Source organism: Corythoichthys intestinalis, chromosome 8 (genome assembly GCF_030265065.1).
Source record: "Corythoichthys intestinalis isolate RoL2023-P3 chromosome 8, ASM3026506v1, whole genome shotgun sequence".
In the NCBI taxonomy this organism is placed as follows: domain Eukaryota; kingdom Metazoa; phylum Chordata; class Actinopteri; order Syngnathiformes; family Syngnathidae; genus Corythoichthys; species Corythoichthys intestinalis.
Window position 1 is genome coordinate 29,882,005 of NC_080402.1, and position 17,033 is coordinate 29,899,037.

The 17,033-nt window shown below is 38.2% G+C and overlaps 1 protein-coding gene across 3 annotated transcripts in view; it reads left to right on the forward strand.

The window, feature by feature from the left end:
* palm3 (paralemmin 3) overlaps positions 1–16,613 on the forward strand; it is a 72,287-nt gene extending 55,674 nt beyond the window's left edge. For all 3 annotated transcript variants that reach the window (XM_057842374.1, XM_057842373.1, XM_057842372.1), the window contains exons 6-8: positions 1,629–1,659; positions 1,935–1,973; positions 11,025–16,613. In XM_057842374.1, the coding sequence (XP_057698357.1) occupies positions 1,629–1,659; positions 1,935–1,973; positions 11,025–11,791 (837 nt within the window). In that variant the 3' untranslated portion in view covers positions 11,792–16,613. The remainder of the gene's footprint in view (positions 1–1,628; positions 1,660–1,934; positions 1,974–11,024) is intronic.
* Positions 16,614–17,033: the final 420 nt, after the last annotated feature.

Below are 17,033 nucleotides of genomic sequence, written 5' to 3' on the forward strand. Positions count from 1 at the left end.
TCATATAAATGACGACTTTTTTTTTAGTTAATCCAACATACTTCAGAATTCAGTTCCTACTCTTAAGAATAGTTTTAAAATGACACCCTTTATCCTTTATGAAAAATCTGATTGGCAATAAGTAATTATTGTAATCTTTATAATACTATATATATATATATATATATATATGTATATATAATAGTATACTATAATATTAATGCTATATATTTTATAAGAATTGTTTTGAATCATGTTGGTAAGGCGAAGTCAGTGTTCTGAATCTGTTTACATTCCATTCTTTTGCACTAGTTAACGCTAACAGCATTTGATTTCATTGTTTATTTGAGATTTATTATTGTTATTTAGGTGTTTATTTGTACTTTAATAAAGAATTTAAGTATTCCAAAATGTTTTTGTGAATTAATAAGTGTCAACAAAAATTTCATTGCTAAATTAGTAAAATGAAAAAAAATAAAATTTTTATGATAAGTCGACTAATCGTAAAAATAATTGGCTGACTAACTGGGAGAAAATTAGTCATTTGGGACAGTCCTAATAGACTGTATCTAACGTACAATATGTTGTATGTTAATTCATTATTATTTTTTATTTACAAAGCATATGACTGCTGCAATTATTATTGTGTGCAAATTGTAACAACGTAGTGGGTAGGTAAGCAGTGGAAAAATCTTGACACACTCGAATAAAATGACTGCCATTTTGGCATCACCATGCCATTTTAGTATTAATCAGCATAAAAATCCAACGCAACAGATTTTTCTTTTCCCGCAAATTGTTCCCGAGCGTCGCTGCTGTTTGTGCTAAGTAGCAGTTTAATTTCATTTACACAGCCCTTTCGTTGTGCAACGTGACGGGAATAAACTATCAGTTTAACTGTATGCTCACATCCTACTCTGACAGGAATGCTGTAATAGAAATGAATTAAACTTAAGATATTCACATTTCTTGCATTTCAGAATTGATTCTTTGATTCATAGAAAACATGGAATGTTCACCTCCATAAATCATAAAAATTATGTATCTTTAGGCAAATGAAGTTGACGCTCAGGAAGAAAATAAATAATTGATTACCATGCTTCTATCTCCATTAACGTATTGTGCATTAGCATTAATGAAAGCAGTGACCTAAACATTGTAAATCTTCTTACTCCCGATAAGGCAACATTGAGTGTGGTGGTAAATGTATTCATGTTCTGTTTCTTTAAATATACTGTCACATTTTGACCCTTCGAAAAATTAATTAAAATGCTCTGTTGATTAGTGATGCAGGCTGAGATGGAAGCGTCTATAATGTGTGACCTTTACATCAATTTCCTAGCGACAAATTTTGCCAGAAAATCTGTCCGTGGGCATGCTTAGCATAATTGATAGCAAGTGTCTGACACTTTTTTTTTTTTTTTTTTTGGGAGTCACAGATGCGCAAAAGCTTAAACGTCTAATTGTTGAAATCAGGCTGGTGAGGCATGTTTGTTTACACTCGTTCCTCTTAGATGCCTTGTAAACTTTATGATGATTCTTTATGAAATCATAAAAATCAAACAACAAAGAATAAAGTCATAGTGGTTTGCGATACACGTATATCACCTGTCTTTGTAAATGCACAAAATTTGTCTGTTACCCCACAGGAAGCAGCAGGAATGGAAGCAGGAGATATGGGTACGTTGGAGCATTTATTCTTTGTTATATATAGTGCATATTAGAAAATATGACTTTCTTCAAGACATGCGCAAATGGGTGTATTCTTAAAAAAAAAAAAAAGTAAATGCTTTGAAAGCAATGCAATGTTGACAAGTGTAAGCTAACATCCATCTGTCCGCCCCTTTAAATATGTGTTGTTTGAACCGAAGCACTTTAGTTGAATATAATTATACCAGTTACAAAGTCAAATGTGATATGCAATACACTCACGACAACAACCCATCTTCCTCTAGATGCGGTTCTGCAGAACACAGACATCAAGACAAGATCAGGTGACCTATTTGTAACGACACGCACATGTGACATATGCCTGAAATGTTGTTCTAAATTGCCCATGCAGAGAGCAAACTCCATTCACCCCGAAACACATTCTGCACAAGATCCAAATATAAATGCCAACATCTCTTTTGTCCAGTGTTGTTTTTGGCAGCACTTTTCATTTTCATCCTGGTCTTAAGTCATATTTTAGTCAATTCAAAATGTGTTTTACTTCGTTTAGTTTTAGTCGACATTCACTTAATATTTTCGTCTGTAAAATTAGAAATTTTCACTCCCAAAATAAATTTTTAAAAAAAGGTTTCCACGTATTGTGGATGTACATTGACAGACGAGCACATATTGTATCATCTACAAATCTATCACGTGATAATACACTCTCAGCAGGAAAAAGGTACATTATTTTCTAATAATTATACCCACCTGGATACCACGAACTTTATGTAGGAAAAAAAAATGTTTTCCCAGAGTTTAAGGGGATGCTCACCGTTAGCAATAGCCTAATGACAACGTGAACGTGAGTGCTGAGCTAACACTACAAATTACATTTAGTGTGTGATGATCACTCGGCACAGACCTTTAAAGGGAACCACGGCTAGAAAGATGTAGTTCTTAAAAGATAAATGTCAGGACGAGTTATACTAATTTGATATTATAAGCCCTCTTAATGTTTTCGTTTTAATAAAACGTGTCTAAGTAGTAGGTCGCCGGTCGCCTGTGACATCACATTGCCACCCTGGCGGACGTCCAACGTGTCACTTTTGAGTATGTAAGGTAGTCATTTAAAATGCGCCACAACGTGTTAATGGCGAGTTATAAATTAAGTAGAGCTCAAGAGTCCGTTTTGTCCCTTGACTGACGCCGTAGTTTTCCTTTCCACAGTAAGGTGTTAGGCAGGGAGAAAGGCGAGTGGACACAGGCGTTCCTTTATTGGCATAAGCTTTGGCAACTCCTCTTTCACAACATACAATTGAACATAAGTATCATATAGTGAAAATACAACAAAAAATAATATATTAAAAAATAATGTTCACAGAAAGAAAAGTGTTTCAATCCGTATTAATGAGGCCCTATACTCAGAGTTAAACAACAATGTAGAGCTGAAACGAATACTCGAGGGACTCGAGTTTAAAAACTTATCCGAGTAATTTTATTCACCTCGAGGAATTGTTTAATTTTGCCAGCTCTAAGCATCACGTTTTGCCCGGACTACTTTGAATGCGGGACAACGCGCTGACGTCACGTGCGTAGAGGAAGAAACAATTAAAAAAAAAAAAAATCTTACTGCAGCCGACAGCCGCTACAAACTTCACCGACGTTGCTAAAAACTACGCCCGCATGATGCCAGTGTGGTAGCAGGTAGTGTCCGATGCGTCTCATAGATATCGCATGTTTTTAGGACTAGATGCGAAATTACACTCGGCCACCTCTGGGCAGCGTTAGTAAACAGCCGCCATCTTTAAGCAGTAGACTTCTCAGCGCTAATAAATATAACATTACTGTCACTCGCTCACGCAACGTTAGCCCTTCGGATGGCTAGGTTTCTATTGATTATGACCACTGTCGATGCGTGGCTAACGTGTCTTACATACAGGCTTTATTTAATCTGTAAAAACACAGCGCTGTAGAGTGATGAGGGTGTAAAATGAAAACAAAATAAAGCTAATTGTCAGTTTTAGCTCAGTAGTCATTGCTGAATAAAACACCAAGTAGCACTGGTCCCTAATGTGCTCCAATACAGCAGGTATCATACATTTATTTTGAACACTGCAAAAACTCAAAATCCTATCAGTAAATAAAGTTTAGACTAACTTAAAACTTAACTAGAACTTAAAAAGAGCTTGACACAAATGGAAATTCAACTGAAACACGTGGGGAAAACACGTAGCTTTCAAGTGATGTGTGTTATCAAGCGTAATTACATTTTTAGGTAAGAAATATGTTTTTATATAAGATCTAGAAGTTTTTTGAGTGAAAGCAGTGAATTTTTTGCATCACATCTAAGATGCAATTGTTGGCTGTTTTCAACAATGTACATTGAAAATAAAGACATTGATTGACTGAAAATGGTTCAATATTGGATTACATGTCTTTTTTCTCATGTATATTTATAATTGCTCTTTACCTAAAAAAATGTTTTATCCGATTACTCAATTGATAGAATTTTCAGTCGATTATTCGATTACTAAAATATTCGATAGCTGCAGCCCTACAACAATGCAAAGAGAACTGACATTCATAATCAAAATAGATATGCAAAATACACATAAAACTTAACCAGACTAAACATTTTAGCAACTTGTTTAGCTCAACAAATACACTGGCAATATTTAGTCACAATAAACAAACTATGATGCTGAGAGCCATTATCAGGTGTCTTACCTTCACAACATACAATTGAACATGAGGCACAATGGCGCCCGCAGTGCCCCGCACTGTGGAATGAAATGAATGAATATTATTTTTGTTGGATTTACACTTTATTATACTTATGTTCAATGGTATGTTGTGAAGGAGGAGATGCCGAAGCTTCTGCCAGTAAGCGGCGCGGTCCGAGCTACTAATCTGAACGCCTGTGTCCACTCGCCTTTCTCTCTGTCTTACACCTTACTGTAGAATAAAAGGAAGACTACGGCGTCAGTTAAGGGACAAAATGGACTCATTGGCTTGATCTCTAATTTAAAACTCATCATTGACACCTTGTGGCGTATTTAAATCACAACCTTACATACTTAAAGAGTGACACGGTGATGTCAACAACAATGGCGACCGACTAGTTAAGATAATTTTACACATTTTATTAAAACGAAAACATTAAGAGGGGTGTTAACATCAAATTATTGTAACTTGTACAAACATTTATCTTTTAAGAACTACTTTTCTTTCTATCCGTGGTTACCTTTAAAGGCTAAAGCAAAGTTGCATATTTTCTCTTGCCAAGAAAAGAAGACAAAGCTTACCGTGTGTGTGTCTCAAAACAAGCAATGGGGAGACTGGAGAGGACACTAGTGGGTGAGTTGGGGGGTGGGGGGCAAAGCACGTCACATGAGTGACACAACCGGACACTGCTACAATTAAGGCCAACTACACATGATATGTCACACATTGTGACGGAAACTAAGGCGCATTTTCGTCTTGTCAGGTGAACACTGGCATTCGTATCGTAATGTTTTAGCCTCCCAAGACATGTTTTTAGCTCGTTACTATCTCGTTATCATCATGAAAAAATATTCGTTATAGTCATCGTTGACGAAAACAACACTGCTTTTGTCATTAATCTTGTGGATTTATTTCTTTCAAACTCTATTCTAACTCTAAGCCTTTTAATGTATGTGAAATACATGGATTAATATCATGTTAAAGTGCTTTGCGTACTCATCAGAATCACCATCACCAAAATGCAATTATAACCTTGAAACCCTGACTATAAGGGCCAAATATTTGCACAAATAAGTCTCTTGAAATGTGATTTCCTTCTTTTTTTTCTTTTTTTCTTTTTTTTTTTTAACTTTAAGCCAATAACAACTGAACAAAATTTTTAAGCAAAGTATGGCATGATGTTATATGATAAGTGATTACAACTACTTCTGCTTGGTCCTAGAGGCATATTTTGGTTTGTTTCAGTCAAATTATGCATTTTGAAATGCTTTTAATTTCTAATTCAACTGGAGCCACAATGCACTTATATTTGCATAATAAGTACACGCATGTGTCTATGAATATTCACCTTCTTAATACAGTGTGCATAAATTGGGGTTAAAAGGCATACATTGTCATTTTTGAGGGCATTTTTGTCTCCAGGAGGTCACATAGTAAACTTGTCTTAATGCAAGGTGGACAAAACGTGATAATTTACAATTCAGTGCAACCTTCAAAGGTTCAATATAATAACTTTCAGGATGCTTGCAAACAACCTCAGTAGAAGAAATCAACTGCCTCAAGTGCAAACTCCTCAATCATAAAACTTGTAATTAACTGTACAGGTGATGCTTTAGGTAACATTTTAAGATTCCTAACTATTATATAAAGGGAATTTATTTTGACTCAAAATCCATATTCACTCAAAACTGAAATGTGATTTTTTTTTTTTTTTTTTTTTACGCTCAGCCGGGTCAAAATAGATTGGTAATCTATTCTTGTCTATAGCAGCCACTAAGTGAAGTTGAGAGCAAAAATTTGAAGAGAGCATAAGATGGTAGCAGTGAGTGTCACAACAATGACATATTTCGAAAATAACTAACTTTTGAAAATAAATATTCTTAATCTACTTTGTTGCAGAAACTGGTTTTACAGCCCCATACTTAGCGAATCTAATGCCCTGAAATGAGAGAGGAAGTAAAGCAACTGGTGCAACAGAAGGTCGGAAAGTCTCTATGGTAGATCTATAAAAATCGTATCAGGTAGTATTTTGGGGGAGCTGTCCTTGGCATATTTTTTCTGATGAAGTAGTCTGATGTGCTTTCCCCACCTGATTGTCGATGTTGGTGGAATAGGTGAGGTCTTCAGGGATGTGAACTCTGAAGAACTTAAGGAATAGTAATAATTTTGATCAAGTGTATCCCAACAGAAATAATCTTGTTTAAGAATTTGAGGGGGAATTTTTTTTTTTTTTTTTTACCAGCTGTGGAATAGTGGAAAAAAACATCACTAAAGGCCACAGGGTTTCCCTCAGGATTTTTTTAAGCTGTGGTGGTGGGCTGCATCGGAGTCGGACAGCCTCACCGTGTCGTTGATTTGGCGAATTTGCGTCACGGCGAATTTACGTGACAAATGAGATTTACATTTTTTTCCCCAAGTTGAACCATAACAAAGATCTATTTGAAATATTCAGCTACATATACGTAAAATGCGTAGTTGATTACAGCTACATTACCCTACTTAATAATACAACTTTTTTTCTCGTAGCAATAGTACGACTTTCTTCTCGTAGTCCTCCTTTTTCCCTTTTATTGGGCCCTAATTCCTACATTACTACAACAATAATCGTCCTTCTGTGGAGGTACCATTTAGCTTAGCAGGGAGAGGCATGAGAGTCATTTTGCAAGTGTCCCAGAGCTCGCGAAACTTAAAAAAGCGCATTTATCAAGGTTTAGTCAGCCGCTATTGCGTATATCTGTCAGCCAAAACAGTCTGATAGCACAGATATAAGTATGCCTGCCCCTCTTTTATTGGATTCGTTGTTGACGTTAGCGCGGCGGCGTTCTGAAAATACAGCAAGGCTCTATTTTGGGCCCCGCATCTCAGTGCAAATTCATTGAAACTTGCCGTTCCGGCTAAGACTGCTGTCCTCCGTGCACTTTCGCCATTTGTTGCTTCCTTATTATGGCAACAATAATAAAGAAAATAACAAAATAACAGCGGGCTGCCGCCACATGCGACCGCTAGCTCTCGCCATCTCGCCCATTCTTCCTACTCGCTTCCCCCTACGTCACAGCGCCCCAGTCCGATCGTCTCTTAAGAGTGCCGCGGGTAGTTATGGACATTACAATACACAATGTATAGGTTGCCGCTCAACCCTTCACACTAGTCTGCCGCTAGTTTGAAATGGCTTTAAAAAAAGAAACTAGGGGAAACCCTGGGCAAATATTTCTAGGAAGTAGGCAAAATTGTTGTGAGGCGCCATTTTTAAATGCCAGACGTGTTTTAGCCATTCAAATGCTAGTATTTCAGACAGTCTGCAATTGCTCATAGCGTAATGTTCACCTAAAATTTCCTAGGCTATTGTGGTGGCAATGCATGGACTACATAATGATATTGACGGGGCATCGGGCCGATTAATAGGGGGCCTGCATTGTTGGCGTGGCCGTCAAAGCTGACAGAGTGGAATTACAGACAAAAGAGCTTTTTTCGTTAAAAAATCTTGTGAATAAATGCTTAAATCTCTGAATTCTTTATAGATATGGACGTAAAACAGTCTCGATTTTTGGTTAAAAGCAAAAAAAAAAAAAAAAAAACGTGCAGTTTGCATTTATTTTACGTAAATATGTCGAAATACGATGCTAGTCTGTAAGTCAATGTGGTGCCGCCATATGTAAACAGAGCTTTTCCGGGGAAAATTCTTGTGAATAAATGCTTAAATCCCTAAATTCTTTATAGACATGGACATAAAACAGTATTGACGTAAAACAGTATTGATTATTGGTTAAAAGAAAAAAAAAAACGTGCAGGTAGCATTTATTTTACGTAAATATTGCTAACTGTGAGGCTTGCAAGTAAGGAAATTAGCGGCCGCCATATGTAAACAAAGAGCTTTTACCGTTTAAAATTCTTCAAAGTTGAAAGTTTGCTTTATTGTCAAAATGTGCGTATAGTACAAAACAAATAACTCCTGAGACAATCCTTCTTGTTTGTATGTGGTACAGCTGTCGTACTTTTTCAACATAACTCTGCCGTTGGATCGCTATGTGTCACTGCGACCGACTGCGAATTACTGAAGCGGATTATGGGATGGCCCCTTACTTGAAGGCGCGGCGCACTGAAGGTCGAATCTGACCCCTCAATATCATTATGGAGTCTATGGGCAATGTTAGAACAAAAGAAGAAACTCGATAAGAGAAAAAGGAAAGGCAACAAGTGAGTTGAAAAAAATAAGATAGACGATGTTCCATTCGCCCAACCAAAGGTTTCGTCTACTTCCAAAATGTAAAATGGAAAGAACATGACACCATAAGAAAAGTCTTATCTCTCGAACTAAGGAACGTCATTTGCCATTTTAATATGCTTTTCGGCCCAAAACTGATTAGCCTGCTGCCTTCTGTGGCGTGCAGACATTCTGGATGACTGTCCGTTACGTTCAATGCAAAGGATCTTAAAGTTGGAGCCAAAATGTCAGCCACTAGGAGTGTCATTTTCTTTGTTTCAACATTATTTTTCCATTATTATAATTCTTAAGAATTTCCTGATTTGTATATTTAGATTCTTTGAGCAACCATCTTTCACATGAAGGCAGGGGTGAAAGTGGGCTGGAACGCCAGAACTGTGAGGGGCACGTGCTAACCAGTATGTGTGAAACCTGTTGTTTTATTGTGTATCTTTATAACTGTGCCAACAGCAGTTTTTGCATTTCGGTGGTTTTATGAGGTTTAACACCACAAAAAAAGAAGAAGAAAGAAAAATGGGCTCCTTGCCCACCTTTATGGAAGGGAATTCCGACAAGAAATTCTAGCCACTTTCATCCCTGCATGAAGGTAATTTATGCCAAACGATTCCTATTGCTTTAAGCTTTCTAATGTCTATAACTTCTTTCCATTAGTGTAGTCGAGGTTTGGTATGCTCAGGTGTGATCCGACTCAGACGTTCTGTGATTATGAAACTGTGACTGGGCAATAGCTGTTCAGACACCTCACTGTGTTACAGCTGATATAATGATGGGATCTTGGAATATAACATGTATTGTATTTTAACACTTCCACAGCCACAGTCGATAACAGACATCAATCCTATGCAGGGGTGTTACCGGAGGGGCAGGGGTGGGCAGTGCCCACCCACGGACACGCTCTGCCCACCCAAAGAAAACTCGATGTAGTACTAACGGCAGTCTGGGCACTGCGTATGGTGTCTCATTCATATACGGTGGTACTGATGTGTTCTGAGTTGTAACCTTTGCATTGTTACCTCCTCTTTCATCTTTAAAAAAAAAAAAAAAAAAAAAAAGGTTGGTTTTGTTCCTAGGGGGCGCTACACACATTTACGCATTTTTTTTTTTTAATTTACATTTTGTCATAGTTTTCACCAGCGTTCACCTGGCTATTGAGTGTGGTGAGTTTTGAAGCATTCTGAGGGGGTCAAAGTAGGGCTGAAATCATCGGCGGGACAAAGAATGTCTTCTAGGGGGCGCTACATAGTGTATTTGGAATTTGTCTTTACATCGGGGGTCCCCAAACTTTTTCCTGTTAGGGCCACATAACTTTTTCCTTCTCTGATGAGCGCCCAGGGTCAGTTTGTAACAGAAAAAGTGTGACGATTGCAGGAGAAATGTAAAAAAAAAAAAAAGTAAAAATGTATTGTTTTTCAGAAAGCCACAATCAAATAACTCTTTCTGGATTCTTCATGGAACAAAAGTAAATAAAATTTAAAAAAACAAAAATAGTATAAAATAATATATAATATAATGTAATAGTAACACTATTAATTAAATAGATAATAACCAAATAACCCTCTCTGGGTTCTTCACAGAAAAAGCCAGGGAAAAAAATAACACAAGTTAAAAAAAAAAAAAAAAACATTAAAAAAAATTGTTCAGGGGGCCGGACCAAATGTGGAGGCAGGCCGGAAGCAGGTTTAGGGACCCCTGCTTTACATGGTATCAAAGATTGCACCTGTCTTGACCTGCCTGCCGATTTTGCTGCATTTTGATGCATTCTAAGGGGGTCAAATTGAGCTCAAAGGGAATGCGGAACAAAGAATAACTATAATAATAATAATAATAATCAAACCGAGAAACCACAATAGGTTACCTTAAAAAAAAAAAACATTGTCTCCTGCATGTTCATACTGTTCAGTTATGGATGTCTTCTAAAAGCAAATCAACTTTTATTTGTTAAGACCAAATCACAACAACAGTTATCTCAAGGAGAAAACAAAACATGTTTTAAGGTGCAGTAGCCCTACGGTGGATTTCGACCTACTTGAGCATTGTAGCTTTTTTTTTTTTTTTTTTTTTTCCCCCCAGGTAAGACTAATGCCCACCCACACCTGGCATCCTGGTAACACCACTGATCCTATTGCTCTTTTCATCTTTCTGCTGTGAATTTAAATGACTAGTTGTAATCACTAGTAGTAGACGTGATCCATTTGAACTGCCCTCCCAATTTAAAATCCCTTAAGTTTGGTCACTCATAATTCTGTACATGTTTAGCCATGTCGATGCAGATATAAATCATTTTAAATACTGATATGCTCTTAGCAAAACAGCCTTTCATTGAAGTCAAATAACACTAATGCTTCACTTTCACCAAACGTGTTTTGCTTATTAACTGTAGATCTTTTTCCAGTATGATATGGAATGTTTGAATGAGATGAAAATTAATCTCAAATTATGCCTTCAGGGACGCTCAAGGATGATATGAACCCAATCCAGATATCGCGTGAAGAACCACCATCTGTTCTGCTGAATGGCGAAGGGGACTTTAAATCAAGCTTCAAACATCAAAGTGATGAAACTTTGGAGAAGTCAACCACAAATGGACCAAGAGTGACCGTCACTGTGGAGTACCACAGCCAACACATTCCTCACCTAAGCTGTACCAAGGTGGACGAAGGTGTTACGGTCATGCGAGCCAAACGCGTTGTCCTCTTGGATGATGACAAAGTTGCACTGCAAAAGCATCAGAAGTCCACTACTGAAGATGAAGGGACTGTGAAGGTGCAAATAACTCCAGAAGCTTCAACACAGTCCGCAGAAGAAGAAACGAGTGCAACTGAGGAGACGAAAGACCTCGGCAACGTAGAGGCTTCAGGTCCCGTGGAGGATGTTCTGGTTGCTCCGGTACCAGTTTACGCTGAGTCACAACCCTCTTGCCCTGCTTCGAAGGAACCACATGCACAGAAAGAAGAGGAAGCAATCACAGCAGCTTCAGAAGTTTCCGAAACAACCTCAAAAGCCCAAGGCGATGCTGTTGCCACGTCCCCTCAGTTCCAGGAAGTCACCCTTAACGACCACCTTGAGAACAACAGGACTGAGGTGCGACCCCCAGAGATGGAGCCCTTTCTTGAGGAGGCCTCGGGCGTCCCGGATGAAGCTGCCACTGAGAAACCAGCAGGGGCCGCGCAAGCACCCAGGAAGAAAACATTCCAGTGCTGCTCGGTCATGTAAGCTCAACTAATATGCGATCAAAACACTTTGTGTTCTCTCATCATGTAAATTAATATGTCCTTGATTATGAATACACTGTAGCCCCTGAAGTCCATTTTAAAACGTGCACTCCAGGTTTTACAAAGAATGGCTTTTTTAAACTCAGTTCCACTGACTTAATTATGCCCCTGGACTTAGTTCAGTCACTAATTAATGTGGTTCTCTAGCATAATTTATACATTTTAAAGGGGCCATACTCAGAAACATTAAGCACTTATTGACACACGCTACTACTTATAGTAGGCTTGGGTCCCGTTTAGGTCCTCTTTCTTTTAAAATGTACGTTTAAATTTATCCTAGTAGGCTGCTCAGTTCCTGTTGGCGCTGTGCTATTATGGCCATTACAGATGTCCTCAAATTTCCTTATATGGAAGCCTAAAAAAGTGGCCCATTTATATTTTTGTTTCGTTTTTCACACCCTCCCCATTTTAACACAAGCCATGATTATTTTTTTCTTTTTGCTATTGATGTCTAGATTTACTATATAATGAAAATGAACTCAAACTTTTAATGCAGTGAGATTAAAAGGCTTTATTACAAATGGGTTTATGCACATATATAATTCATTTTAATGTGAATTCAAAAGTTTTTGTGAAATGTTTTGAGTGGTTTATAGAGGATATTTTTCTATTAAGGAGCTGTAGTGCTGAAGTATTTAATAAATGTGGGAATGGAATTGATATGTGGCTTTTTTTTTTTTTTTTTTCTAAAGCTTGGTCGTGCATGTTGACTTTTTTTTTTTGTAACCCTCTGTGCCATTGACAGTGATAGACATCCAATCATGAGACCCTTTTTGGTCTTCTGCTGTGCTGTAAGTTAGATTATGACTAATACAACAGACATCAATAAGACATCCAATCCATTTAAACCGGAGGGGCTGTCAGCGAATGAATACAATTTACATGGATTGGACGTCTGTCGCCATCAGTGGCAGCCTATGAGTTAATGCAAGGTACATAATAATTATTCACCTCGATTGTGTATCTCTGACTGATATTCAATTTCAAGGGTCAATTTCTCATTCAACACATTTTTACTGAAGTAAAAATTATTCATATTTAGCCAGGTCTCAGTACATACAGTGGGGAGAACAAGTATTTGATACACTGCCGATTTTGCTGGTTTTCCCACTTGCAAGCCATGTAGAGGTCTGTAATTTGTATCATAAGTTCTCTTCAACTGTGAGGGACGGAAGCTAATACAAAAATCCAGAAAATCATATTGTATAATTTTTAAATAATAAATTTGTATTTAACTGCTGCATGAAATAAGTATTTGATACATTACCAACTAGTAAATATTTCGGCTCTTAGTTCTTTTTTAAGAACCCCTCCTGTTCTCCACTCACTACCGGAAGTAACTGCACCTGTTTGAACTTGTTACCTGTATAAAAGACACCTGTTCACATGCTCAAACAAACAAACTCCAACCTCTCCACAATGGCCAAGACCAAAGAGCTGTGTAAGGACATCAGGGATAAAATAATAGACCTGCACAAGGCTGGGATGGGCTACAGGAAAATAAGCAAGCAGCTTGGTGAGAAGGTAACAACTGTTGGAGCAATTATTAGAAAATGGAAGAAGTTCAAATGACGGTCAATCTGCCTCGTTCTGGGGCTCCATGCAAGATCTCACCTCGTGGGGCATCACTGATCATGAGGAAGGTGAGGGATCAGCCCAGAACTACACGGCAGGACCTGGTCAATGACCTGAAGAGAGCTGGAACCACAGTCTCGAAGAAAACAATCGGAAACACATAACGGATTAAAATCCTACAGCGCACGCAAGGTGCCGCTGCTGAAGCCAGTGCATGTCCAGACACGTCTGAAGTTTGCCACTGACCATCTGGATGATCCAGAGAAGCAATGGAAAAAGGTCATGTGGTCGGATGAGACCAAAATTGAACTTTTTGGTCTGAACTCTGCTCGTCGTGTTTGGAGGAAAAAGAAGGACGAGTACAAACCCAAGAACACCATCCCAACCGTAAAACATGGAGGAGGAAACATCATTTTTTTGGGACTGCTTCTCTGCCAAGGGTACAGGACGACTGCACCGTATTGAGGGGAGGATGGATGGGCTATGTATCGCCAGGTCTTGGCTGACAACCTCCTTCCTTCAGTGAGAGCCCTGAAGATGGGTCGTGGCTGGGTCTTCCAGCGTTACAACGACCCAAAGCACACAGCCAAGGCAACTAAAGAGTGGCTCTGTAAGAAGCATCAAGGTCCTGGAGTGGCCTAGCCAGTCACCAGATCTGAACCCGATAGAAAATCTATGGAGGGAGCTGAAAGTCCGTGTTGCCCGGCAGCAGCCCAGAAACCTGAAGGCTCTGGAGAAGATCTGCATGGAGGAGTGGGCCAAAATCCCTGCTGCAGTGTGTGCAAACCTTGTCAAGGACTACAGGAAACGTTTGGTATCTGTAATAGCAAACAAAGGTTTCTGTACCAAATATTAAATTCGATTTTTGTGTTGTATCAAATACTTATTTCATGCAATTAAATTCAAATGTATTATTTAAAAACCATACAACGTGATTTTCTGTTTTTTTGTATTAGATTCCGTCCCTCACAGTTGAAGAGAACTTATGATACAAATTACAGACCTCTACATGCTTTGCAAGTGGGAAAACCAGCAAAATCGGCAGTGTATCAAATACTTGTTCTCCCCACTGTATTTACACTGCACTGGATGCTAAAATCATGTTGGATTATGTACTTGTTTGATTTTTTGTGAGCAAATGACTGGATTAACCATTAAACCTTCATTTGACAAGTTTAGTTAGTGGGAGTGCAGCATTTTGTCCTTCCATTGGACTTTCTCATATTGACCCGATAGTTTAGAAAAGTCCTCCTGCTACCTATATCTTTGCTGGCTGTTGCAAAGCCTCTGTCGACATGACTCAATAAGCATGTTTCAAAAACGCTGTGTCATTTCATTGTATGATCAGACTTTGGACAATTACTTAAATCACTTCATTTGGACACTTTTTGTGACAATGAAAGTAGTAGCAAGGGTTTCAACCTTGAGATTACAAAATAATTGAATAAAAATCATTCACCCTGTATAAATACCCGCTAACCATCCATCCTCCCGCTTTTTGACGGTAAATGTTGCAGAATTTAATATGTATATGGTACCACGGGGAGAGAACTTTGTCATTGTGACAAAAAGGCAGATTTTTTTTCCCCCCCAATAGGCAATGGTGTGCACATGCAGCAATGAAGTAATTCATTTATGGGCCATCAGCCAAGTAGGGAAAGTGTGTCTAAAACAGTGGTTCTTGACCTGGGTTCGATCAAACCCCAGGGGTTCAGTGAGTAAGTCTAAGGGGTTCGGTGAAGGTAAAGCAACGAAGAGCCCTATTTTCGTTCGCTGTTTAAATCTAAGCAAAGTGACTTTTTAGACCAGGTTTTGGACTGGTTTGTTCCCAATTTACAGTCTTAATCCATTTAACTGCTAGTCCTCAATCTAATGAAGGGAGGAAGTTTAGTTTACTAGTTTGCTCAGTGGAAGGTTGACTCGCACTCTGTAAGAGGGAATACAACAGACCAATGGGCTGGTCTCAAATTTTGACCTGTTTATAAAACATGCGTTCAAAAGTATAATTTTGAACGGGAATTTGTCAAATAATTGGCTTGCTAGCGTAGATATATCAGTTATGAATTTGGATAATATGCTTTATCTAATTCCGAAGGGGTTTGGTGAATCCACATGTGAAACTACTGGGGTTCTGGACCTTTAGGAAGGTTAAGAACCACTGGTCTAGAAAGACAAATAGATCTCGATGTCTTGTGAAATTACGCTGTCCAATCACAATGCCAAGCTGGCCAGGGTAATATCCAACATGGCGGCTGGCTCCAGCCGACGTTTATATTGCATTTCTTCACGTTGCTTGCTTTTTTTTGGAGCTGAAAATGTGCCATGAATGCACAACGCATCGAGCATATGGTGATTGTGAAATGGGAATGCTGGAAGCTTTTTAGAACAAATGCTGGTAGAAATTCCATCATAATACGTCAAAATGCATGCCTTTAGCACGTGAGCAGACTAGTACTAAGCCCGGGCATAGAGATGGCAAAAATTGTTATCACGATAAGTTTTATCAGTCGATATCAACAATTAACACGATATTTTTTCTCTCTCAAGTATGAAGTCTCATTTTTGCCACTGAGTGAAAATAAAGTGACAAAACCAGATGCTGCTTTAACCAATCCTTAATGTCAGAACAAAGATGCATGCATGGTGATAAACTACTACTCAGCATTTCACAAACATGAGGAACATTGCGCAAAATTAAAAGTTAAGAAAATGCAGAACATTGCACATGAGGTAATCTAAATGCACAGCATTACACAAAATCTGAGGTAGACATGCAATCCAAAAAAAAAAAAAAATTAAACTATAGACATTTTAATTCACACTCAGCAACATGTTAAAGCCTTTTGTGCATTCGGTCTTAAGATGTGAACAAAACAGACAAAATGTTCAGTTTAAAACAAGACGGCCATTGCTTTAAAGGTTACGGGCCAGAAAAACAAGTCTATCCACAGTGTCCGGCTTTAATGCTGCTTTGTGACAGGTCACAATGTTCCCTCCTGTACTGAATACACTCTGAGCTGGCGTTCACGTTGCATCAGTGCCCCCCTTCTCCTTTGGTAATTACAGTTTAGAACTATCGACTAATTGAGCGTTTTTATTATTACTGTTAACAAAGCTAATATGACGATAATTATTCATCATTTTATCCCCCAGACATATAGTTCATAATGTTATTGACGGGACACCGGGCCGATTAATAGGGGGACTGCATTGTTGGCGTGGCCATCAAAGCTGACCGAGTGGAATCACAGAGCTTTTTTCGTTGAAAACTCTTGAGTAAATGCTTAAATCCCTGAATTCTTCATAGATATGGACGTAAAAGTCTCGATTCATGGTTAAAAGCAACAAAAAAAAAAAACTGCAGTTAGCATTTATTTTACGTAAATATGTCGAAATAGAATGCTAGTCTGTCAGTCAATATGGCTGCCGCCATATGTAAACAGAGCTTTTCCAGTGAAAATTCTTGTGAATAAATGCCTGAATCCCTGAATTCTATATAGATATGGACGTAAATGTCTCGATTCTTGGTTAAAAGCATAAAAACCTTGCAGGTAGCATATATTTTACGTATATATGTAGAAGTAGGATGCTAGTCTGTTAATGTGGCG